The sequence below is a fragment of the Culicoides brevitarsis genome, chromosome 2 (assembly GCF_036172545.1).
Source record: "Culicoides brevitarsis isolate CSIRO-B50_1 chromosome 2, AGI_CSIRO_Cbre_v1, whole genome shotgun sequence".
In the NCBI taxonomy this organism is placed as follows: domain Eukaryota; kingdom Metazoa; phylum Arthropoda; class Insecta; order Diptera; family Ceratopogonidae; genus Culicoides; species Culicoides brevitarsis.
Window position 1 is genome coordinate 23,788,098 of NC_087086.1, and position 22,793 is coordinate 23,810,890.

Here is a 22,793-nt window from a genome sequence, read left to right on the forward strand (position 1 = left end):
AATTTTTGAAATACTTTTTCATACAAAATGACAAAATTCAAACAATTTTTGATCATTAATGAATATTTTAGTTGTTTTTATGGTCTATATTGAGATTTGATAATTTAAAATTGATATAAGAGTATTTCAAGTTAAAAATTTCAACAAAAAAATTTCATAAAAAAAACTGTCAAAAATTTTGAAAAATAATTTGAGAAAAAAATTAAGTTAAATTTCGTTTTTCAATACAAAAATTCTTAAAAATTAATTTTTTTAAAAAAAAATTCTTGAAAATTCTTGAAAAACTATGAAAAAGGACCAAAAACGGTCAATTTTGATGATATTTTCAACTTTTTTTTTATTTTGCCCCATTGGATTTTCGACTTTTGAAATGGGGCATGGGACAAAAAGTTCAAAAAAAATTTGGAGCGGCCTTATGTGTGAAAAAAATTCAAACAAAATCTTCCATTGCAATTTAAATGAACAAAAAAAAATAAAAACAAAAATTTTTTAAGAAGATTTCTTTAAGTTTTGGATCAAATTTGAAAACTAAATTTTAATTTGTAATTAAAAATGTTTATTTTATACTCTTCTTCCCCTAAATAAGTGTAAGTCATTCGCTTAAAAATAAATAAATTTCTAATATAGGCCTTTCCAAATAGAACTTATTTTGTTTAAAGATTTGCAAATATTTAAAATGGATGACAAAATAATAATATTCAAATAGGAAAAAATAATATTTTTTTGTTCAAAGTTTTTCATACTTTTTATGATGTTTTTATATACATTTAAAAAAAAGTGTGAAAGCCGCAAAATCGAAAATTTTCGTCTCAATTGAGACATTGTATAACTCTGTCGTGGCCCACTCAATTTTTGGATTATTAAATGAGATATCGGTATAAAATTATTAAATTCTATTTGGAACGGCTTTAAGCTTAAAAGTTAACAAACTTATTTTAAAAAACTAAAAATTTAACTCATCACTAAAATTTTGCCTCTAATGAACCTTCATTTTCTCAGTTTCCTGGTTCAATTCTTTGGTAAGTTGATTACCATTCACATCTAATTTATTTTTCATTTTCTGTTTGTATGCTGCTTTGTAGAAATCACTGAACATGTCGAACATAAAGAAAGCATTTGGTAATGCTACGAGTCCGACGTACCTTGGAAAGCCACAATCGAATACAAAAATTAAAGAAAAGTGGATGGCGGCCATAACGAACTGAATCTGGAAACGAAAAAAAAAATAACAAACAATTTCTTTTTACACAATTTTCCGAATCTTACCAATTGAATTGTCGTAATATATTTTTTCCACCACAAGTACTTTTGATATTTTGGACCCATTGCGGCAATCATGTAATATGTGTACATAATGACATGGACTACCGAATTAAGGGCTCCTGTGAGCATAATTTGGCCGCCCGGTATGTATTTTGTAACGTACCATGCAAAAATAGGCATGCCTCCGTGATGTACAATGTGCAAAAAAGAGACTTGATTGTCCTTTTTACGCAACACGAAAAACACTGTATCGAGCAGCTCGGTGAGCTTTGCAAGGTAATACCAATAAACACTGCGGGCAATCTAAAATATGAGTCAGCGATCATTTTAGTTATTTTAAGACAAAATTTTCAAACTACTTACTTTCATGGCAATCGGACTCCGTGACCTATCAACTGGCTCACATGTAAGACTATATGTTCCAAAGACGTAGCAGTAGTTGATTGCCGGCAAAACTAGTGCGAAACTAATCATCACTTGAACCGCATTATAGACAACCATCAATTTTTGCAGTTGAAAAGGCTTCCGGTTGGCCATCAGTCTTGGGCCCCATGACAAAACAAAACTAACCCATATTATAAGGATTGCTACTAGTGGCACTAAACCACTGATTAGAGGCCAGTGGTTTGTTCTCGGGTCTGCAAGATCAGTCAACACGTACCGATACCACCGTCCAAATTTTGTGTCTTCAAACATTTTTTTTCTTTATTCTTGCAGAAAAGACGTCTGGTATTGCGAAGATGTTCCAAAAAACTAAGTGAAAAAAGAATAAAATATATATTCACGAAACTTTTACAAGGCTAAGAAATACGGAAACATCCTATGCAAATATCGTACGTCATAAAATTCGCCAAATTTAAACAAACGATGAACTTCTTAAACCTGTTTAAAGTATAGATAAACAAATTTTGACCGTGCAAAAATTCACGGTCAAGTGAAGTTCGTCGTCTCGCGGATGATACATACACTAATAAACAGGTTTCATTAGATATTTAAAGTTAATTTTTGCATTCGTTTAAAAAGTGGACATTCTAGTCTTGTTGGTGTCATAAAGTGTAAAAGTAAAAAAGAAACACTTTTATTTTTTTAACTTTATAAAATGATGAATTTATTTAAAAAAAAAATAACATAAGTGATTAAACTACTAACATAAAAAACTTAGTGGACCTTTTGCTTATCATTATCAGTTTCAATTTCTCTAATCTGTTGATCCTTCATTAGTAATGCCTTTTGCTCCGCTTCCTTTCTTGTGATGTACGCCTTTTTATAAAAATCACTAAACATGTCAAACATAAAAAAGCCATTGGGTAAAATTACAGCAGCAATCCATTTCGGGAATCCACAATCAAAAATGAAAATTTGAGAAAAATGTACAACGCCTAGTACGAATTGTATCTAGAAAAAAAAAAGATTATTTTGGTATCATAATTTAATAAAATATTTTCTTTTTTTAGAATTTCGATTAGATTTTGGGAGAAAACAAGTTTTTGGACGTCAAATGATTATTTTTACATTTTTCATAATTTTTGTTTCAAAAAATTGTAAGTCTTCCCATTTTATTAATTTTTTCGATAAAATCTAAGTAAAATGAAATTAATTGCCCTGTGGAACTTACCAATTGAATTTTTGTAATATACTTTTTCCACCACAAGTACTTTTGGTATTTTGGACCCATTGCGGCAATCATGTAATACGTGTACATAATGACATGAACGATGGAATTAATAAATCCTCCGAACAATAAATGACCACCTGGAAAATATTTGACACCGCACCAAGTCAACAATGACATTCCACTGTGATGAACAACATGCAAAAAGGATACTTGATTGTCTTTCTTGCGCAACACGAAGAAAATCGTATCAAGTAGTTCTGTCAATTTTGCCAAGTGGTACCAATAAAATGCACGAGCGACCTACAAAGATGAGAAATAAATCTAAAAATCTTACTTAGAAAAGCAGCACAATTTTTACCTTCATTGCGACCGCATTTCGGGATCTGTCTACTGGTTGACACGATAAACTATACGTTCCGGATGCATAGAGGTAAAGTCCTGGCCATACGAGTGACAAGCTGATTAACACTTGGATTGCATTGTAAAAAACCAATATTTTTTGTAATTTGAAAGGTTTTCGGTTTTTCATTAATCTCGGTCCCAAATACATCACAAACATCAAATAAAGTCCGATAATTGAAAGAATCCGCCATGGAGTTTGCATGAGAGGCCAAGAAGTTGTCCTAGGATCTGCCAGTTCAATGAACGCGTGGTGAGCCCACCTTGAATATAATTCAGACATTGTTTCTTGTTACGTCTGTTTCTTCTGCTAGCTGGTTCAACACTAATATAAAAAAAATAATCTACGTCCGTCTTCACCTTTTTTTGAATATAAATATAACATGTTATTTACTAAAAAATGTTCCTCAAGGATAAATTCATGGTAGCCACATTAATTTGAAAAACCGTTGAAATTTTGATTGAATATTAATTTAATTTTGTAGAAATTTCTTGCAAAAATTAATACAAATAACCTTTTAATTGGCTTTTGAGCTCAGTGAATCTTATTATTTTTGGCTTTTTCTTTTTCGATGTACGCTTTTTTGTAAAATTCACAAAACATGTCAACGAGGAAGAGACCATTTGGTAATGCTATTAAGGCCACCCATTGTGGAAAACCACAATCAAAAATGAAAATTTGCGAAAAATGGATTATTTGAATTAAAAATTGAGTCTGAAATTAAAATTCTCTGTTAAAGAAAAGATTTTGCAATCAAATTTTGCATAAAACTTACCAATTGAATTTTTGTAATATATTTTTTCCACCACAAGTATTTTTGATATTTTGGTCCCATTGCGGCAACCATGTAATAAGTGTACATAATGACATGAACGAAAGCGTTGAGAGCCCCTCCAAAGGTAAAATGACCTCCTGGAAAATATTTGATACCACACCAAGTTAGCAAAACCATTGCACTGTGATGACCAACGTGCAAAAAGGTTATTTGATTATCTTTTTTGCGCAACACAAAGAAAATCGTATCAAGAAGTTCCACAACCTTTGACAGGAAGAACCAATAAACAGCATGAACAATCTACAAAATTAATGGAATAAAAATAAAAATTAAATTTAACAAAAAAAAAATCTTTACCATCATAGCTTCGGGACTTCGTGATCTATTGATTGGCTCACAAAACAAGCTATACCTTCCAGTGGCATACATATAAAATCCTGGCAATACGAGGACAAAATTGATCAACACTTGCATCGCATTATAGATAATTAAGATTTTCTGAAGTTTAAACGGCTTCCGGTTCTTCATTAATCTTGGCCCCAAATATCTCACGAAGAGATAGTAGAATCCAACCAGTGCAAAAACTTTCCATGGAGTACGCATGAAAGGCCACGAATTTAATCTCGGATCTGCCAACTCAACAAATACGTAGTGCTCCCAATTTCTGTAAACTTCCATCATTTTGTTGCCTTCAGTTAGGTGTCTTTTCTGTTTGAAATACGCAAAATAACTAATCAAGAAGAGTTTTTTCTCGAAATACATTAACAAATTTTTTGCAACAAAAAAATGCATAAAAATTTGGCTTGTTTCTCGTTTTTTCCTATCATTTTTTTCTAAAATAACTATAAGGCCGCCCCAAATTCTTTTTAAATCCTTGCTCTAGTTGAAAAGTCGAAAATTCAATGAAACAAAAAGAGTAAGGTAAGTCGTTAAAAATGTTCTACAACAAAGACTTTTAGTTTTTGGTTTGAATTTTTTTGCACAATTATAAAATTATTTTGAACAATTTTTTAATTTTTTGAACTATTTTTCAAAATAAAATTTACGACAAAAATATGATCTAATTTTAAAACTACATCTAGTGTCTTATAATGGGAAAATTTTTAATTTCTAATTTGATAAATAATGCTTTTTATTTCGTGAATTTAAATAAATAAATAACACAAAACAAAAAGACTTTTTGGAATACCCTTAACACTTTTTTCAAGGTCATTGCACGGTTTTTGACGTGTTCAAAAGATAACTGCATAATTTTTAAAACGTCGAAGGATTTATTAATCACTTATACGACAAAAAAAAAAAACGAAACAAACCTCAATAACTAAAAAAAAAATATTTTTTTTAAATGCATAATTTTTCATCGATGGAGTTTATAGTTTTTAGAATATTTTTACTCTAAAATCTTGTTTCATATTTTATATCTTGTATTAAATTAAATTATATACTTAAGTTACTAGAAAACCTTAAACTTACTAAATTTTTGATTATCAAATAAATAAATTCAGAAATGCTGTATAACTTCACGTCTTTCTGTTTCGGAAGTTCTCTCAAAACTGTTATTATTGAGGTAGTCGAAAGACATTTAGCGTTTGATTAAAAATCAAGGATTGTCTATCTACCTCAATAAAACCGTTTTTTTTTGCATTTATTTGCAGGTCATTGCATCCGTTTCAACTCAAAATTTTCACCTTTTTGTTGGAGAATGCATTCGAAATTCAGGAAAAAATAATAAAAAAAATAATTTATTAAAATTTTTAAAAAAGTGGTTAATTTATTCACAAAAAAACTTGGCTGTTCGCAGTGCAAAAATTCACGGTCAAAGCCAAAATGTGTATTATATAATTTTAAAACTGGTTTAGTATATCTATAAACACAATTTGTATGACACATACAAAATCAAAGTATCAAATGGTCTAAGTGCGTCAAAATACTTTCAGTTTCTTCCAGACCGTTAGCTGAAAAGCACATCACAAGCACGAGCAATGTTTGACACATCCAAGTTCGATCGTTGGGCTCGCTACACTTTTGTCGAGTTGGCAGATCCGAGAACCACCCACTGGCCTCTTCTTGGTAGTCCGGTACCATTATTCACCATCATTGGACTATGGGTCTATTTCGTGTTGTCGTGGGGTCCCAAACTGATGGCCAATCGAAAGCCTTTCAAGTTGCAAAAATTAATGGTGGCCTACAATGCAGTTCAAGTAATCATAAGTACATATCTTGCTTACCCTGGAATCTTTGATTGTTACGTTTTTGGGTCGTACAGTTGGACATGCGAACCTGTCGATAGATCGCGTAGTCCTCTGGGAATGAAAGTAGGTTTTTTTTATTTCAAAAACTTAAGGCATCTCACATGAATATTTTTTTTCTATGTCAACTTTTCAGATCGCTCGTATTGTTTACTTTTACTATTTAGCAAAATTATCTGAATTATTGGACACAGTTATCTTTGTGTTACGAAAAAAAGATAAACAGATCTCATTTTTGCATGTTTATCATCATGCTGGCATGCCAATTGTCAGTTGGGTCATCGCCAAATATGTTCCAGGTGGTCATGTTGTGTTCGCAGGACTGCTTAATTCGATTGTTCACATAGTAATGTATGCATATTATATGATTGCCGCGATGGGTCCACAATATCAGAAGTATTTGTGGTGGAAAAAGTATATCACGTCAATGCAATTGGTAAGAATTGTTTTTTTTAAATTTATTTTTGAATTTTTTGATTTTTGACGAAAAATTCTGTTGGAAAAAAATAATTGATCCGCACAGTCTTACAAATAACACTAAAATATAAGGGATACGATTTTTTTTTTCAATTATTTTGCCCCATTGGATTTTTGAATTTTGAAAAAAAAAATATAATGGCCTAAAAATTAAAAACCCCGTAAAAACTTATAGCTTTGGTCAAAATTTTGACTTTTGATGATTTACTTATTTTTAGGTGCAATTTGTGTGGGCCTTCATTCACTTTTCGCAACTTATGGTGTTCGATTGTGGCTTCCCAAAATGGATTATGGTTGTCGCTGTGCCAAATTCAGTTTTTTTCTACGGACTGTTCCGCGACTTTTACAACAAAGCTTACAATCAAAAACAAGAAAGAGAAAATAAAGCCCGAAAGGCACTTGCGAATAATTGTGTTGATGGAGTCACACAGAAAGAAAATCTGTTAAAAGAAAAAGCTCAATAGTTGAATTATTTTGTGTATAATTTAGTTTTAATTGTTACAAGTTAAATAAATGTTTAATATATTTTTGTTATCATTTATTGCTTCTTGTTAATCTAGTCGTCTCGACGTATTTTACTCTGGACATCACGTAACCATAACGACGACTATCCATCTCTTTCATCTGAACAAAGCTCAAATACGGCATTTTCTCAAAGAGGAGTTTCATTGCGTGATTATGGTTTGTTTTATAGTGTGTTGGAATGATGAGATCCTAAAATTAAAACAAAAATTGAAAAATAAGAAAAAAATTTTTTCTAAATTTATTTTTAACTCTTTGTTCCACATACTTTATTTTAGAATAAAAAAAAATAGTTTTAATATTTTGTCATACGAAAAAAAGCTGATTTAGATTATTTTGATTTCAGAAACTTTTAGAAAAAAAATAGAGAAGGGAATCCATGTTAAACTTCTGAAAAAAAAATACGAAAAACAATCAAAAATTGTAATTTTTGATGAAATTTGGAATTTTTTTTTCTTTTTGTATTTGTAGAAAAATTCGGAACAAAAAGCGGCATAAAAGTTATCACAAAAATTCACTTACTCTCAAATTTTTTCCGTACTTTATGATGATTCCTAGAATTAACGAGGCCTCCTCTTCGGTCACATTGAAGAAAGACACCTCACTGGGATGTATTAGTAACACCGCAAGCTTTGGCAACGATATCAAAACCTCCTCCATAATTGTAACAATTGATGGCGAAGTGCTTTCAACATGAAACTTCAGCCACACAAGTTTCGGACAAACTCGACAAAGATGCTTAATGGCATTTTTATCGATAATGACGTTATTTCCCAACGAGAGATGTGTCAATTTGTGACATACAGCCAAATTTGTCAGTTCATTCGCTACCGGAATACCACAAAAAACCGTAGGAGACCGAATAAGCAGCTTTTTCAAGTGAGACCAAGTGAAACTCAAACGCAAAAGCGACGATCTCAGTGTCATCGTTGATAAGTGAAATTTCCGTAAATTCGGAAAGCTTTCTGATATGGCGACGAAGCAGTCGTTACAGTCATTCTTATTGTTAATCGTGAGTTCGAAGGAAGTCAGTCTCTCGAGATTCAGTGGTTGATGCCGAAAACAACAACTGCAGTCATGCACGACTTCGAGCGTGAATGTTTCGAGGTAGATCAGCGGTTCCATTGGACCGAAATCCGGTAATGTGCGACAAATTAATTTGAGGACAGTTAAATTTGTCATCGTTACTTGCGGAAAATCCATGCAAGTAAGGAAAATTTCTTTAATTGACGGTATTTGATTGATATTTTCGAGAAAACTTTCGTTTTGACAATGATAATAAATGACTCGCCGAATATTTTGACTTTTCAGAAGTTCTTCAGACACGTTCGATTGCTCTCCACTTCGTGTGGATGCTCCCACATAACTTTGTATAAGGTGAGGATGTGCCTCTTTGAACTTTTTCACTATACTTTCATGAGATTTATCTTCCCAATTGTCAGATTCACGAAAATTTAAAGACTTGAGATGCGGTGCCACATGGAGCAAATCAAGAATATTGCAAATATTTGTCAATTTCCGCACCTCCAAGTGTTCCAAACTAGGAAAAGCCTCGTCCGGCAAATCATTTACTTTAAAACTCGTTCCCTCAGTCATTGTAAGGCTTTTTATAAGTGGAAATTCCTTGAAAATTTTAAAAGTATCTTTGTCGACCCCAAAATCAGTCACTTGAATTTTCACAACACTCTGTCCGAGGAACTTGAAAAACGGAGCAGCATCACTTTTGTAGCACAGCCATTTCAAAGCACTCTTACTGATTGTTAGTGTTTCATAAGAAAACTCGCTCTTCAGTAAAACACTGGCAGGCGGATAATCTGGATGGATAAAACAGTTGGACAGGAACAATTGACGGTCGTTGCGAAACTGGAAGTCCGTCAATAGAAGTTGCAGCCATCTTTGGCATACAATGCGACACGCCAGACGTTCTTCGTAGCTCAAATAATGAAAAATTTTGATAAGAAGCTGAAAAATATTTATTTTTTACTTTTTTTCTAACTTTCTTTAGACATGAAACAGAATTACTTACCTCATCGAACAAAAAGTCGTTGATTGATGCCATTTTAAATGAGTTTTTAAGAGTTAAATTATCACATTTTAATGTCTAGACAGACTGCGTAGTTGTGAAAACAAAGATGATTTGTTTGCAAACATTTCTCTCCAAGTCTCTTGCTAAGAGATTTCTAGTGAGAGAGGTTGCTAACGTCATTTGCCGGTTTGCGAATTGTGTGAGAAGACACCTGTTGCATATCGCTTTCCTCAATGATTCATACATAAATCTTCTTAACGGTAGAGAATTAAATTTCTTTGATAAGCTCAAAAATGCTCAAAATCAAACTAAATTTAAATTAAAAAATATTTCATTAAACATGGAACACAAAAAAAAATTAAACAAAATTTTAGCAGATCAAAGTTTTTATACGATTTTCATGATCTCATGGTGTTGAAATTGTAAAAAATGTTCGTCTTTCGTATTTTTTTGTAATTCTGAAGAAGAAAATTGAGTACAAAAAAAATATAAAATTTCAGCAGAAATGGCTTATTTAGTAAATAAAAATAATTATTCCTCTTGATTTGATGAACAGAATATGCAAAGTTAGAATTTTCATTTTATATTTTTATTATTGATAAACTTTGAAAAAATTATATAAAAAAATCTTAATTGCTACCAATTAAATGCATATGTACTTTATCATCCAGGGAAGAATTTTCATTGAGATGCGGTCTCGCAACACCAGAGATACGCTTCGTCAAACATGAATTGCCATGGACATTTTTCGAAATTAAAGTTGTTCGTCACATAAGGCCACTGCCACATTTGCGTGCAACGTTCGGGATGTGGCATCATTGCCAGATGACGTCCATCTGCGGAACAGACTCCAGCAATACCGTCAACACTGCCATTCGGATTCATCGGATACACTTCGGTCGGTTGCTGATAGTCATCGACATATTGCAACGTGATACAATTCGATCTCTTGAGTTGCTCCAAGACATTGGCTGATTTGAAGGAGAACCGGCCTTCGCCGTGCGCAACCCAGCATCCCAAAACGGAACCTTCCATGCGCTTCAACATAATGGCATTGGACTTGGGAATTTTGACGCAACTCCAGCGGCACTCGAAACGACCGGATTTGTTGTGTAACAAGGCAACATTTGGATCTTCCAAGGCATCCGGGTGATTTCCATTTGGCAGGCCATTTGTTTCGTGGAAGTCGTCGCCGACCCAACCAATCAAACTCATCAATTGACATCCGTTGCAAACGCCGAGCGAAAAGGTGTCTGGACGTGCCTTGAAATGCTTGAATTGATTGGCAATGCGTTCGTTGCAGAGGACACTGGCTGCCCATCCTTTGGCGGAACCTAGAGTGTCGGCATAGGAGAATCCACCGGGGAATATTACGCCACGATAACGGTCTAAAGTGGTCTTGCCTTGCATAAGATCCTGCATTGTCACGTCATGGACCTCAAATTTGGCTTTGATGAGAGATGCTATCATTTCACGATCGCCATTTGTTCCTTCTTCACGAATGCAGGCAACAACGACAGGAGACGACATTTCTTTGTAAACGAGTTCCTGTTAAAAAAAAAATAATGTATGAAGAAAAATATGAACTTTAAGTCGCTCAATTTGTTAAAAAAAACGGAATAATATAAAATAAAGTTTTGAAATTCTTTTTCTAAAAGAATTTTTGGAAAAAAAAAGAATTTCAAAAATATTTTCTTCCAAAATGAATTTTTGAATACGAAAATGCATATATTTTCTAAAGAAGATAGTTTTCAACAAAATTAATTAATTAATTAATTTTTAAATTTAAAATGTTCTGAAATTGATATTTTTTGTCATTTTATATGAAAAAGTATTTCAAAACCCATTTCATATTTTTTTTATTTCGTTTCAGAAAAAAAACAAGATAAAAAAATGGAAAATTTTAAAAATTGTACTGGTACTCACTTGATCGGGATTGAAAGTACATGCATATTTAGGTCCTGATCTAAAATCAAGACTTGTGTACTCCTGTTCCGCACATTCCGGATTCATTTGCAATTTTTCCAGTTCATAACTAGTCTGTTCCCATTGCTTGTAGAGCGACAAAGCGTCGATATCGATCAAATAACGACTGTTACTCTTAATTTGAACTTGGGAATTAAGGCCGAGACCGATGCTACGTCCAATATGATACGCTGGAACTTGTTTTCTCTTGAACTCTTCCAAAACTTCTTGCAGATTCTCTGCTTCAACTTCCAAAACCCATCCAATTTCTTCAGCAAAGAGAAGATGCAGCGCCGTATCTTTTCCTGCAAAGGCTGTCGCTGGAAGGGAATTCATCGCTGTCGTCAAATCGACTTCTAAGCCGCAGAGCCCAGCAAGAGCCATTTCAACGAGACACGTTACAAGACCGCCATCACTAATATCGTGGCCTGCCAAGAGTTTTCCGTCTTTCAAGAGATTTTGGGTGACGTTGAAAGCATTGCGTAAGATAAGTGGATTCTCCAAGTCTGGCGTGTCATCGCCTTGTTGTTTCAAAGATTGTGCGAGCGCTGATGCGCCCAAACGGAATTTCGACTCAATATTGACCCAGACCAATTCGCCTTTCTTAAAGGCTTGCGGGGACTTGAGATCTGGCGTTACCTTGACACGAACATCGGGACACGGTGCATAAGTGGAAATCACCAAAGTTCCCGGACTTTTGATTGTTTCATCTTTCACACGAGCAGCCATCGATAAAGAGTCTTTACCACCATCCACGGCAATTTGGAGTACTTCCATGATGTCGCACATGGCTTTGCAAGCATCGAACATCTTGGCACCTTCGCCGGGCAACTTGGCGGCCCACATCCAGTTTCCGGAGCACTTGACATCAGGTAGCTCCGTGATTCCAGCAAACACTAAATTCGAAAGTGCTTCGGCAACGGACATGCGGGCTCCAGCTTCCGCGGAAATAAGGCCTTTGATGGGTTGCGTGCCGATACTCGTGGCAATTCCTTGATGCGTGAAATGGCTCACTGCGGTAATGGCACAATCAGCCAAGGGGGTATGGAGTGGACCGACACATTGCTGTTGTGCGATGAGACCGGTGACACAACGATCGACTTTATTTGTAAGGAAACGCTTGCTACCAACTGTCATGAGCGACAAGACATTCAACAAAGCTTCGTTGTAGTTATCGCCATAGGCCGGCAATTCGAGAGGTTTGAATGTTTGGGCGACATGTTGTAGTTGGTACTCTTTCTTAGGCATTTCACCCAAAACTTCCTTCAAATGCATGTCGAATGGAAGATCTCCCCATGTTTCACGTGTCTCGCGACTTACATACTTGTCGTTATCAGCTGCACTTTCGATTAGAGTTACGTAACCTTCGCCAGTTACAAATCCAACGAAACTGATAGGACAACGTTCTCTCGCGCAAATTTCCTCCAAAAATTTGCGGTCTTTAGGTTTCACTAGAATTGCGTTATTTTCTTGATATTCCGCTCCCCACAGTTCTAAAGCAGTTATTGTCGGATCACCCAGCTGGAATTCTTTCGTGAAGATCACAGCTCCGGCATATCCCGGCTCAACTAGCTCCTTGAGGACATTTCCATTGCCGCCAGCTCCTTGATCGTGGATCGCTTGAATGGGATTGTTGTCTCCGAGTTCGATGCATGCCCGAACTACGCGATTTAACTTATTTTCCATTTCAGCATCGCCTCTTTGGACCGCATTAAAGTCCAACTCGCTGCTGTTGTCGCCTTGAACTTCCACGGAACTTGCGGCGCCACCACCGACGCCAATGCGGTAAACGGGACCGCCAATTTTGGCCAACAACATTCCCTTTTCTGGATCATTTTTCTTCGTTTGTGACGACAACATTGTCCCTAAGCCGCCACTGAACATGATTGGCTTGACATATTCGTCGCGCTTGCCTTCAGCATTCACGACGCCATAAGACACGGCAAAACCAGTGATAACGGGCTCACCAAACTTATTGCCATAGTCTGAGGCACCGTTACTCGCTTCAATGATCACTTTCAAGGGTTTTTCGAACGAAGGGGGATATTCGACGTTTGTCAAGTCATCGGGAAGACTGTAGCCGGGAATATTCAAACTTCCGACGCAATATCCAGCTGTACCGGCAATCGTAAGACCACCTCGACCAACCCCTTGGACGTCTCTGAAATAAAAATTTTGAATTAATTTTCTTGTTTTTTACAAATTCAGGTGCAAAAGAATCCAAAAATCGAGTGTGGCAATATAAAAAAAAAGTTTTAAAACTTCATCGTTTTTTGTAGATTTTCAAAAATTGTAAAATAATTAATGTGGAAAAAAAATTATAGTGGAACTCTGAAATTTAGTATTTTTTTTTTGTATAAAAAATAGTATTTCAAAACCATTTTTTTATTTTGCCAACAATTTTTTTTAAAATTTATTAAAAAAGGTTTAAAAATGTAAAACTCACCTGATTCTCCCACCGGTGCCTGTTGTAGCTCCACTAAATGGCGCAACAGCAGTTGGCATATTGTGCGTTTCAGCTGTGAAAATCAAATCCGATTCAACTTTCTTAACTTGAACAACTCCAGGTCCACTAAAACATTTCGGGACGAGTGTTTCGTGTGTATAGCCTTTAATAGCGCTGCTGTTATCACTAAACTTGATTGTATTATTCAAATTCGTGTGTTCTTGCGTATCGATGATCATCCGAATCAATGATTTTTCTTGCTCAACTCCATCCAGGAACATCTTTCCACGGAAGAACCAATGACGCGAATGTTCGCTATTACTTTGGGCAAAGTCAAACAACTCCACACTAGTTGGATCGCGTTTCAAGGTATTCTGGAACAAATTCGTGTAATAATCCAGATCCCAATTGTCAAAAGCCAGACCCAAGTCCTTATTGACCTTTTCGAGTGCCTTACGACCATCCTTCAACACTGGCACGAAGAACCACGAGTCCTTCGGCACAGCCGGAAGTTGTTCGTCAAAACTTTCTTTCGGTAAATTCTTCACAGTGTACTGACATTGCGTCATCCGATCACCCAGCAAGGCAACAAGCTCGTCATTTACTTTTTGAGGACTTGCTACGGCGCTGCTAAATGATATCAAGTACCGAATTGATTTCTCGACACGTGTAACGGCCGTGATGTGGGCACTGTGACAGATGGAAACGCTGTTTGTTGAGTCAGCAGTCGAAAAATTGAAACGTGGTCCGATCTCGATGAGCATTTGCGTGTTATCGACTGCCGAAAGTTGACTTTCGTGTGCGAGAGAATCCTCGGATTGGGGTTCCTTGAGGATCCAACGCAACGTTTTGAGGTCATTGTCACTCAATTTGAATCCTTTCGATGTTTCAATGTGATAACAGATTTCCGTAGAAAGTCCAGTGACCGTTGGATGGGTCTAAAAAAAATGAAAAATTCAGTATCGTTATAAAAATTGGATAAAAATTCGTTCTTACCTTCTTTAAACTTTCCAAAATGGCTTTGAACTTTGCATCATTAAATGCATTAAGCGAGAAAAATCGAACAATTCCCATAGTTTCTTTTTTCTTATCTCTTTTCTATACGTCACCGTAATAAATTTCACTATTTTTGTACTTGCGCTAGACCGAAGAAACAAGTCTTTCCACAACGAGATACAATGATGGACTGCACAGATTCCGTTACTTTCTGCTATTCTTGATGAGACGACAACTGCATTCAGAAACTGTAATAATAATAGATAGAAACCGGGACAAAAACATGTTTTTCATAAATAGTTACTCATTCCATAGACGCATGCACTACGAGAGGTACAGCCTACCTCCATTAGGTAGTGCAAAATAGAGTCAGAAAAGGTTATCAATGAATATTACAGTGAAACAACAACAACGTCTACCCATGTAAATAAATTTATAGTTTCTTGACTCACAAATATCATTTACTTTTTTGAGTAATAATGAGACGAGCCCTTTTTGTCACGATGCACGTGTATTCTTATTAGAATTTCCGAAAGACCTTATTTTACAGGAAAGAAACCTGAGAAGTTTTTGTCAACAGGTTGTTGTTATTTTCATGATAACCTTTTCATTTTGATTTGAAATCAAAGAAACTTACCTTTTTAAATCCTTTAATATTGAAGTTAGCCTTGAAAATCTTAAAAATTCGCTAAAAAATTGGAATTAATTTGTAAATGGAATGTTTTGTGTGATAATATTTTTTGTTATTGACTTTAAGACGACTTGAATGAAGTCAATTGAGTAAGTATGTATACTGAATGGGACACTGCATACAAAAAACATAAATAGTTAGCAGATGAGCGAGAGAAACACAAAAATAAAGAGAAATGAAGAAAGACTTTAACCCTTTATTTTTTTTTGTTCAGATGTTCTTTTTTCGTTTAAATTGAACTAACGTGAGCTTCTAAGACTAAATAGGACGAATAATGGAAAGTTTTTTGGAAAATAAGAAAAAATTATTGGAATTGCTTTTAAAAATAAAAGAAATTTCTAAAATTCAGATTTTTTTTCAATTTTATTTTTATCTAATCTAAAGCATGACACACTGAATTTCGAGAACTCAGGTTTTCTATGATCTCCCAAAGTTCTTATTTTGTATTAGAAGTCTCTACTAATGAACGCAAATCATATTTTGACCCATGGTATACTTTTTCATATATAATTTTTCATTTTAAAAAACGTGTACTTAAAATTTTTCATTTCAACGTAGAAGAGAAGTTAATTACCCAATTATATGAGATTTTTTTTTCAATATAATAAAAAATCTATATTTTACACTGTCAGTGTCCGAAAATCATAAATGATACGAAAACGGTCCAAGGGTTAACTAAACTTTTCAACATTATTTCTCTCACAATTTTGCCGGTTGTCAAATTACATAACTCTCTCTCTGTTTGTTCCAAACAAAATCATCGAAAGCTGTCAAAAGGATGTTTTTAAAAAGATTTCTCACACACAGTACAAATCAAACCTGTTTATTCCAAAGATTTTTCCAGTCAGATCCTGATTTTTTAGGTAAATTCATTCGAATCTTTGAATTTATTCACAAACTCAGCTATATTATTTCACAGTTAGAGCATTCAGCATGAGTTCCGGCTTCAAATTTAACGATATCGAAGGAGATTTGTTTTCCTGTCCCAAAGATTCCAGCTTGGCACATTGTGTGGCGGCTGATATGCGAATGGGTGCAGGAATTGCTGTCAAATTCAAGTGAGTTAAAATTAATTTTGTCTTAATAAGTTTCAAAATGTTCCATTTACAGGCAACTTTTCGGCCAAGTGGATAAATTGAAGTCTCAGAATCAACGGGCTGGCGGTGTTGCAGTGCTGAAAGATGGCGAACGTTACATTTATTATCTCGTCAGCAAGAATGAGACTTACTCAAAGCCAACATACCAAGATTTGAGCTACAGTTTGGAAGCGATGCGGAAACATATGAAGGAAAACAACGTTACAAAGCTGGCAATGCCTCGTATTGGTTGTGGAATCGACGGATTACAATGGGACAAAGTTTCCGATTTGATAAAAGAGGTTTTTGGCAAGGAAAATGTCGAGATCACTATTTATACCTTCGTTCCGAAGTAAAATGAAGAATTTTTTCGTTCCTTAAATACTTTATTTCAACTTTTTTTTGTGAAATTTCAAACAAATACATGAAAAAACTTATGCAGGCACAACATTTCCTCTATTTTGCTGCACCAGTACCTTCATTTCGTAGAACCATTCTCCAATTTTGGTGTTATCTAGACAGTCCTTGAAGGCTGCACATCCCTCCATGGAACTAAGGACGCCAAACACCGCCAAATCTGCCAAATTTGGTGTCTTTCCACCCATGAAGGTAGATTTGCGAGCTTTAAGTTCGTTTGTCCACTTGTTACACGCGTCATACATGTGAGATCTGACGTCGTCAGTCAGTTTATGGCGTTTTTTCAAACGTTTACTAATTAAGTACATGGCAGCCGCTCCCGTGTATACCATTAAATTACGTTCCCACGAGGGAAAATGTACGTCCCACTCGCCGGTATCGGAAAACCATTCGAACGTTTCGAGAGCTTCGGCTTTGCTGCGATAAACATTGGGAGATATCAGATGAACGAGATGATCGTCGGCCCATGCACGCCATTCGTTTTCGGATCTAAAAGAAAAAAGAGTTAATGGTTAGATGGTTTTAATCGAAACAAAAAAAAAGTCAAATTATGACTAAAAATAACGATAAAAATCCCAGAATTTTTTTATAGCAAAAAAAAAAAATATATGAATTTCTTACTTGATAGCTTCCTTGTCTTGAAGTGCTTTCTTTCCTTCACGGAACATCAAAAAATACTTGTTAAAGACGTCTGTTTTCTTGTTTCCCTGTTCGTCATAGAACGCAACATTCGGATAAAGTGCCGCAATTTCCGCAATATCCTTTTCCGGATTCTTCAAGTATGTCTCCAAAGCTGAGACAATCATACTGGAATCGGTAAGTTGCACATATCGTCCATCCTTTGTCTTCGCCAGTAATAAGGGAACTTTTTTGTACGGAGACCATTTGATGGATTGACGCAAAACTGCATCAACTTCCACTACGGAATACGAAAGTCCCTTGTAATCCAAGTACGAACGGACTTTGCAACAAAACGGACACGTTTGAAACTGGAATAGCACAAGTTCAAGTCCAGTACTGTCTTGTGGATTCTTAATTTCTCGCGTAATTTTGATATTTTCCGGAAATTTGTCGATAATAAATGGTTTGTCATTTTGTTCTATGACGAATCCCGGAATTCCTTTTTGTTGTTTCGAGTAGTACGTATAAGCCACACCAATTCCGGCTCCCAGTGTTACTCCGAGAACGATCGGTTTGATTGTGCTTGAAACGAATCCTCTGGATTTCGTTGCGTAACTTCGATGAATTATTGCACCACGGATTGTCGGGACATCTTGTCGGAAAAGGTTCCGAATTGGTCGCACTGCGAGACCCGCACGAAAGGTTGTCATCATGTGATTTCACGGAAATTCTCTTCAACAAAGTTTCTGTGACAGAAAAAACTCGATAGAAATGTTTTTTGAAGAAATCACTTGAATCAAAACGATAAAAATTATTTTGATTTTTCACTTGAACTCCCGCATTTGCAATTTATTCACGCAATATGCTCCGAACGAAAAAAAAAGAAGGCAATTGCTACAAAAACCTCGTACAGAGTTTTTCATTTATCGAACGAAATCGCTCGAACATCGCCACAGAAGTGATTCTTCCTTCCCTCGTCACTTCTGTCATTTCGTGAAAAACCTGAGAAAACAATTATTTTTTTTCGAAATCTTATACGCTGATTGCAAGAGGAGAAAATGTGGTTTGAAGTTCTCCCCTCTGTGGCCATCATCACGGGGCTCATGGCAGTTCCCGGATATGCACTTTACGGTATTCACAAACTGACTCTTGGAAATGTAAGTTTTTCTTAAACTTGATGTTTACATAACACTATCTGGCTTTGAAATCTGGAAGAATAGAATAATTCTGGATTTTATTTTTTTATTTTTAGGCTTATCGTCGGTGCACAGATGAAAGATGGCATCGCATGATGTATACACATGACCGGCTCAAAGATCCCAATGGCAATGCCTACAAAGTTCATGTGAGTGTCCCCTCATTAGTAAATTTATGATGGTATTGTACATCAAATGAAAGGAGTCCTAAAATTAGCGCTTCCGATTTCAATGAAACTTTTGCGTCTATGGATTTTCATGATTCTTGAAAGTTGAGCGTCTTGACAAAAGCCAAAAATAGTGGAAAAACAAAAATTCACTTGTCTCGGAAAATATTGGAAAATTTTTGAAAAAAGTTTCCCAAAGTTTTGTTTAAAATGAAAAACATGATTTTTGAACTTCTTTCATTTGATGTGGGATTCTTCAAGTACATAATCGATAATTTTTCTTTTTTTTTTGCAGGGTCTTGAAGCCATCCAAGATTAGAATCACTGCTTGGCAATTTTGAAATAATAGAATTCTGTGTAACATCCAGGAACATTGTGTTGAAAATAATAAAATTTAAAGAAATTAATCATAAATCGTCAACTTTAATTATTTAAAATTTGTAACCATCGACATTCGCAACGTTAGATACAGTATAAGCCCAATCCGGGAACATTTGCAAAAGTTTTTTGTATTCCGGAGTGAATTCTTTGGAGTATTCCCAATGATGTGTCACGAGCAAGATATCCAACCATGCTCCGTCGAATGGTTCATTTGCCGTCAATTTTAGTGTAAAACTCAATTTTGGTCGATCCTTTAGTCCATGTTGAATTAAAACCGGAAATCCTAATCCTTTTCTCATTTCACTCGCTTGTGACAAAGGTTTTTGCGGATTAACTGGTGTCAAATCCCAATCCGTGAGTTCAATGCCGGCTTCTTTGTTTGGTCGTATTACCATGACACTGCAAACATTTTCGGTCAATGTAAAATTATAAACTCTCTCAGTCGGGCTGAGACGATTCACGGAATTTTGTTGCAAACGATTGACGTGTGTCAGAGTGGGACGCGGTCCGGGCAACCAATAACCTCCTCCGTCAATTTGGCGAACGTGATAAGTTGGGATGCCGCAGTAAGTTTCATTTCGACAAAATTCCGGATCCAATTGGTCAATTAATTTCGACGTTTGTAGGACATTTTTCAACGTTCGGTGCGTGTTTCGGTCGATAACACGGAAAAAGTAACCGGAATCTGTGTGACGAATGTGTCCACCTTGGTCATAAAAGGTGCGTAAAGTGTGTGTGACGTAGTGTCGTTGGACTCGTGGTTCCGAGTCATGCGATGGAGCCTTATAGGGGAATCCAACGCCTGTGCTTGTAATAATCGCAACTGTGACAAAGCAAACTCCGAGCAAGATCATGTAATACTTGAAACGACCTCTTAACAGCAACACCAGAGGCAACAAATAACTGCAAACGAGAATTGTTCCTGCACAAATGAGGCATCCAATTAGCTGGTCCGGGTTCTTGTCACCGCCCATGCGACCTAAAATGCTGATGAAAGCTCCAACAACCATGTTTACGATGAAAGTCGTCCAAATAACGACAAAAATTTGTCCCAAAAAGTGCAAGATCACCCAAGCTCGTAACGAATTTACCTTTTTAGTCAAAATAATGGTTGTATTGGTGACTAAAGTGATGAAAAGTCCAAAAGCAACTCCATATCCAAAGCGATATCCAAAATGCAATGAGAGCCAAATTAGCGTTGACCAAACAATATTAACGCCATTGAGGTAAGTTTGGACTGTTAAACCCAAACTGATGGGTGAATAGAAAGTTGAGGCAACAATGCCGTGAAGAATGTCGTAAGTAGCCAACATAACTGCCAAACTAACGGATCCGTAAATGATTGTAGCAAATATGGGAGTTCCGTACCAACTCATGGAATGACCTGTTTTATCGAGGAACGGAGCCACCACATGAAAACAGCAAATGAACGCAACCAACATTGAAATGACGAAGAAAAGACATCCAAACATGGTTGATCGGAGGAGATATTTCATGTGAGACGCTAAAATTCAAAGATTTTAATTATAAATAATTTTTTTTACATCAAAAAATTGATTTTACCTCTGGTTACTCTCGACCAGGACAAAAAGGGAACAACAACGGCTACAATACATAAAGCTATGTTCAACATTGCTCCAAAATCGGCTGAAAAATACACGAATACCAGTCCAAGAATGTCAAAATAAACAGTATTGCCGGCAGAAAGTTCCTTTGCTCTTGGCAACTCATCGGAATTGGCGATTACACGAGCTAGAACTAGTGCGTTGTCGCCCGTCCGTTGCAAAAATTCGGGTGTTAGGAAGTTGATGTTGTCGTATTTTGTGTGATACCGATATCCATTGCGATTGTGAGCAAAATCCAGTCCAGGTACATGCCCAAAATCACGAAAAATACGGAAATCCGTGTCACTGGGAATAATGCCACTCTGGAAAATCTCCTCGGCTGCTACTTGTGCTGATGGATGAGGGACATGCGAGTACATCTAAACATAAAATTGCTTTAAAACTTAAAAATTATTCAAATTTGGCAGAAAATTTCACCTTTATTAACCATTGATTCCGATTCGGGCCAGCTTGAAAGAGCATTTCCTTGCCACCAGATCCGCAAGATTCCAAATTGACAAACGTTTTGATATCTTTGGCCCATTTGTGTTGCGTGATAAATCCGTGTGATGCTTGAAGTGGTGTCTCTTCGGCACCGTTGAACAGGAAAATAATGGAATATTTGAGTCGTTGAGGAGCTCGCGATAAAACTCGTAGTACTTCCATCATGATGGCACAATTAGCGGCATCATCTGAAGCACCTGGGCTGCCGGGCACTGAATCAAAATGACAATTAAACATTAAACTATCACTAGTTTTTGCACTTCCATGCAAACGGACGACCAAATTTTGCACATTGCGATAGACGTTTGCCAAATCATAACTCCAAAAATTGATTTGATATGATCCGCTGACAACTTGATGGTCAATTTCAATCAATTGTGAAGCATGCGAGTCACTCTGAATCTTTTTCACTTCGTTTAGGAGGTATTCGTAGCCAAAAACCTCATTTTCATAGGTGCCAGTGACACGAACGTGTTTTGTGAGGCCATCCAAGAATTTAAAAGCTTTTCCTCCGAGAAATTTGTCGGGATGTTCAAATTCATCATTTAAAGCCTTTGGAAAGTGTGAATTGAACAAAAAATCTGAAATCAATGATGACAGTCCAATTGTTCCAAGTACTAGGAAAAAGGTCCACCACGGCAAATGATGAGCATTTCGTGCTTTGTGATGTTTGTCGTCCTGCAAAAATATCAGTTTAAGATGAAAAGAATAAGAAATTATAATACATTTACCATATTATTTCATTGACAAGTACTTTGACCTCTTGAGCGATTATCTCTGACCTGTTTTGAAATACTTTTCTAGAATGTTGAAGATTCTTTTTGAATTCTAACAAATAAGTATCACAAATTAATGATTTTTAACACATTTTACATTTAATTGAATGTTTAATTTCAAGTAAAATTATTTTTTACGAATATTTATTTTGTTTGTTTTGATCCGTGCGGCGAATTAATTCAATGTAAGTGACGTTTGTAGAGCATGGAGGCTATCTCGCACATATGAAATTTTATTTTATTTAATTTTTCAATTTTAAATTTATTTCATTTTCTTTGACTAAAGTCAAGAAAAATTTTTCAACAAGTAAATTATTTAATTAAGAAATTTGAACAAATTAAAACCTGATTTTAAAAAGTGTTTCAAATTCATCTGATATTTTTTAAATCTAAAAAAGGAATACGTAATAAATATTGATCATGATAGTTTTTAGCACTAATGACCAAAAACTAATTAAAAAAATAAAAAAATTGTTGAAACCTCAAAATTTCAAAGCAAATTTTGACAAAATTTACAAAAAATGTTATTTATAAAAAAATTTTCTTTTTTGCTTTTGTTAAAAAAAATACATCAAAAGCTAAGTACTTTCCCTCGGTATATACCGTATATATTTATACCGGTATAT

The 22,793-nt window shown here is 35.4% G+C and overlaps 9 protein-coding genes across 9 annotated transcripts; 2 read left to right on the forward strand and 7 right to left on the reverse strand.

Annotated features, from left to right (window-relative positions):
* Window positions 1-897: 897 nt before the first annotated feature.
* LOC134832032 (very long chain fatty acid elongase 7-like) lies at window positions 898-1,938 on the reverse strand. The gene is made up of 3 exons (XM_063845919.1): window positions 1,627-1,938; window positions 1,267-1,566; window positions 898-1,207 (listed from the first exon to the last, which is right to left on the reverse strand). The coding sequence occupies exons 1-3, from the start codon at window positions 1,798-1,800 to the stop codon at window positions 977-979; spliced, it is 705 nt and encodes a 234-aa protein (XP_063701989.1). The 5' UTR covers window positions 1,801-1,938; the 3' UTR covers window positions 898-976.
* A 483-nt stretch (window positions 1,939-2,421) lies between these two features.
* On the reverse strand, window positions 2,422-3,560 carry LOC134828784 (very long chain fatty acid elongase AAEL008004-like). Its single transcript, XM_063841770.1, has 3 exons — window positions 3,237-3,560; window positions 2,879-3,178; window positions 2,422-2,658 (listed from the first exon to the last, which is right to left on the reverse strand). The coding sequence occupies exons 1-3, from the start codon at window positions 3,558-3,560 to the stop codon at window positions 2,422-2,424; spliced, it is 861 nt and encodes a 286-aa protein (XP_063697840.1).
* A 252-nt stretch (window positions 3,561-3,812) lies between these two features.
* Window positions 3,813-4,734, reverse strand: LOC134828785 (very long chain fatty acid elongase AAEL008004-like). Its single transcript, XM_063841771.1, has 3 exons — window positions 4,411-4,734; window positions 4,054-4,353; window positions 3,813-3,992 (listed from the first exon to the last, which is right to left on the reverse strand). The coding sequence occupies exons 1-3, from the start codon at window positions 4,732-4,734 to the stop codon at window positions 3,813-3,815; spliced, it is 804 nt and encodes a 267-aa protein (XP_063697841.1).
* A 1,301-nt stretch (window positions 4,735-6,035) lies between these two features.
* LOC134828786 (very long chain fatty acid elongase 7-like) lies at window positions 6,036-7,275 on the forward strand. Its single transcript, XM_063841772.1, has 3 exons — window positions 6,036-6,368; window positions 6,439-6,738; window positions 6,998-7,275. The coding sequence occupies exons 1-3, from the start codon at window positions 6,036-6,038 to the stop codon at window positions 7,241-7,243; spliced, it is 879 nt and encodes a 292-aa protein (XP_063697842.1). The 3' UTR covers window positions 7,244-7,275.
* Window positions 7,249-9,530, reverse strand: LOC134831053 (uncharacterized). The gene is made up of 3 exons (XM_063844691.1): window positions 9,328-9,530; window positions 7,824-9,263; window positions 7,249-7,493 (listed from the first exon to the last, which is right to left on the reverse strand). Exons 1-3 carry the CDS (start codon window positions 9,358-9,360, stop codon window positions 7,314-7,316), a joined length of 1,653 nt encoding a protein of 550 aa, XP_063700761.1. The 5' UTR covers window positions 9,361-9,530; the 3' UTR covers window positions 7,249-7,313.
* A 369-nt stretch (window positions 9,531-9,899) lies between these two features.
* Window positions 9,900-15,508, reverse strand: LOC134832579 (phosphoribosylformylglycinamidine synthase). Its single transcript, XM_063846643.1, has 5 exons — window positions 15,372-15,508; window positions 14,735-14,982; window positions 13,739-14,676; window positions 11,254-13,453; window positions 9,900-10,875 (listed from the first exon to the last, which is right to left on the reverse strand). Exons 2-5 carry the CDS (start codon window positions 14,810-14,812, stop codon window positions 10,009-10,011), a joined length of 4,083 nt encoding a protein of 1,360 aa, XP_063702713.1. The 5' UTR covers window positions 14,813-14,982; window positions 15,372-15,508; the 3' UTR covers window positions 9,900-10,008.
* Window positions 15,509-16,157: 649 nt separating this feature from the next.
* Window positions 16,158-16,951, forward strand: LOC134831123 (ADP-ribose glycohydrolase OARD1-like). Its single transcript, XM_063844778.1, has 3 exons — window positions 16,158-16,288; window positions 16,345-16,483; window positions 16,536-16,951. Exons 1-3 carry the CDS (start codon window positions 16,204-16,206, stop codon window positions 16,855-16,857), a joined length of 546 nt encoding a protein of 181 aa, XP_063700848.1. The 5' UTR covers window positions 16,158-16,203; the 3' UTR covers window positions 16,858-16,951.
* On the reverse strand, window positions 16,877-18,412 carry LOC134831122 (prostaglandin E synthase 2). Its single transcript, XM_063844777.1, has 2 exons — window positions 17,540-18,412; window positions 16,877-17,407 (listed from the first exon to the last, which is right to left on the reverse strand). Exons 1-2 carry the CDS (start codon window positions 18,250-18,252, stop codon window positions 16,936-16,938), a joined length of 1,185 nt encoding a protein of 394 aa, XP_063700847.1. The 5' UTR covers window positions 18,253-18,412; the 3' UTR covers window positions 16,877-16,935.
* Window positions 18,413-19,305: 893 nt separating this feature from the next.
* LOC134829642 (endoplasmic reticulum metallopeptidase 1-like) lies at window positions 19,306-22,329 on the reverse strand. Its single transcript, XM_063842833.1, has 4 exons — window positions 22,123-22,329; window positions 21,326-22,069; window positions 20,847-21,267; window positions 19,306-20,787 (listed from the first exon to the last, which is right to left on the reverse strand). Exons 1-4 carry the CDS (start codon window positions 22,123-22,125, stop codon window positions 19,334-19,336), a joined length of 2,622 nt encoding a protein of 873 aa, XP_063698903.1. The 5' UTR covers window positions 22,126-22,329; the 3' UTR covers window positions 19,306-19,333.
* Between the last annotated feature and the right edge of the window lie 464 nt (window positions 22,330-22,793).

What these genes read in the sequence shown, in the direction of transcription:
- LOC134828786 (XM_063841772.1), top strand. Translation starts at nt 6,036, where the DNA reads ATGTTTGACACATCCAAGTTCGATCGTTGGGCTCGCTACACTTTTGTC. An exon ending in GTAGTCCTCTGGGAATGAAA is followed by an intron (nt 6,369 to 6,438) that starts GTAGGTTTTTTT and finishes TCAACTTTTCAG; the next exon opens with ATCGCTCGTATTGTTTACTT. An exon ending in ATATCACGTCAATGCAATTG is followed by an intron (nt 6,739 to 6,997) that starts GTAAGAATTGTT and finishes ACTTATTTTTAG; the next exon opens with GTGCAATTTGTGTGGGCCTT.
- LOC134828785 (XM_063841771.1), bottom strand. Translation starts at nt 4,734, where the DNA reads ATGATGGAAGTTTACAGAAATTGGGAGCACTACGTATTTGTTGAGTTG. An exon ending in GAAGTCCCGAAGCTATGATG is followed by an intron (nt 4,354 to 4,410) that starts GTAAAGATTTTT and finishes TTAATTTTGTAG; the next exon opens with ATTGTTCATGCTGTTTATTG. An exon ending in ATATTACAAAAATTCAATTG is followed by an intron (nt 3,993 to 4,053) that starts GTAAGTTTTATG and finishes TTTTAATTTCAG; the next exon opens with ACTCAATTTTTAATTCAAAT.
- LOC134832032 (XM_063845919.1), bottom strand. Translation starts at nt 1,800, where the DNA reads ATGGCCAACCGGAAGCCTTTTCAACTGCAAAAATTGATGGTTGTCTAT. An exon ending in GGAGTCCGATTGCCATGAAA is followed by an intron (nt 1,567 to 1,626) that starts GTAAGTAGTTTG and finishes CTCATATTTTAG; the next exon opens with ATTGCCCGCAGTGTTTATTG. An exon ending in ATATTACGACAATTCAATTG is followed by an intron (nt 1,208 to 1,266) that starts GTAAGATTCGGA and finishes TTTCGTTTCCAG; the next exon opens with ATTCAGTTCGTTATGGCCGC.
- LOC134831053 (XM_063844691.1), bottom strand. Translation starts at nt 9,360, where the DNA reads ATGGCATCAATCAACGACTTTTTGTTCGATGAG. An exon ending in ACGACTTTTTGTTCGATGAG is followed by an intron (nt 9,264 to 9,327) that starts GTAAGTAATTCT and finishes AATATTTTTCAG; the next exon opens with CTTCTTATCAAAATTTTTCA. An exon ending in AGTACGGAAAAAATTTGAGA is followed by an intron (nt 7,494 to 7,823) that starts GTAAGTGAATTT and finishes TTTTAATTTTAG; the next exon opens with GATCTCATCATTCCAACACA.
- LOC134831123 (XM_063844778.1), top strand. Translation starts at nt 16,204, where the DNA reads ATGTTTTTAAAAAGATTTCTCACACACAGTACAAATCAAACCTGTTTA. An exon ending in GTCAGATCCTGATTTTTTAG is followed by an intron (nt 16,289 to 16,344) that starts GTAAATTCATTC and finishes ATTATTTCACAG; the next exon opens with TTAGAGCATTCAGCATGAGT. An exon ending in GGAATTGCTGTCAAATTCAA is followed by an intron (nt 16,484 to 16,535) that starts GTGAGTTAAAAT and finishes TTCCATTTACAG; the next exon opens with GCAACTTTTCGGCCAAGTGG.
- LOC134829642 (XM_063842833.1), bottom strand. An exon ending in GGAATCAATGGTTAATAAAG is followed by an intron (nt 21,268 to 21,325) that starts GTGAAATTTTCT and finishes TTTTATGTTTAG; the next exon opens with ATGTACTCGCATGTCCCTCA. An exon ending in CTGGTCGAGAGTAACCAGAG is followed by an intron (nt 20,788 to 20,846) that starts GTAAAATCAATT and finishes TTTGAATTTTAG; the next exon opens with CGTCTCACATGAAATATCTC.
- LOC134828784 (XM_063841770.1), bottom strand. Translation starts at nt 3,560, where the DNA reads ATGTCTGAATTATATTCAAGGTGGGCTCACCACGCGTTCATTGAACTG. An exon ending in GAAATGCGGTCGCAATGAAG is followed by an intron (nt 3,179 to 3,236) that starts GTAAAAATTGTG and finishes TCATCTTTGTAG; the next exon opens with GTCGCTCGTGCATTTTATTG. An exon ending in ATATTACAAAAATTCAATTG is followed by an intron (nt 2,659 to 2,878) that starts GTAAGTTCCACA and finishes TTTTTTTTCTAG; the next exon opens with ATACAATTCGTACTAGGCGT.
- LOC134832579 (XM_063846643.1), bottom strand. Translation starts at nt 14,812, where the DNA reads ATGGGAATTGTTCGATTTTTCTCGCTTAATGCATTTAATGATGCAAAG. An exon ending in TTTTGGAAAGTTTAAAGAAG is followed by an intron (nt 14,677 to 14,734) that starts GTAAGAACGAAT and finishes CATTTTTTTTAG; the next exon opens with ACCCATCCAACGGTCACTGG. An exon ending in GTACTTTCAATCCCGATCAA is followed by an intron (nt 10,876 to 11,253) that starts GTGAGTACCAGT and finishes TTTTTTTAACAG; the next exon opens with GAACTCGTTTACAAAGAAAT.
- LOC134831122 (XM_063844777.1), bottom strand. Translation starts at nt 18,252, where the DNA reads ATGATGACAACCTTTCGTGCGGGTCTCGCAGTGCGACCAATTCGGAAC. An exon ending in CAAGACAAGGAAGCTATCAA is followed by an intron (nt 17,408 to 17,539) that starts GTAAGAAATTCA and finishes TTTTTCTTTTAG; the next exon opens with ATCCGAAAACGAATGGCGTG.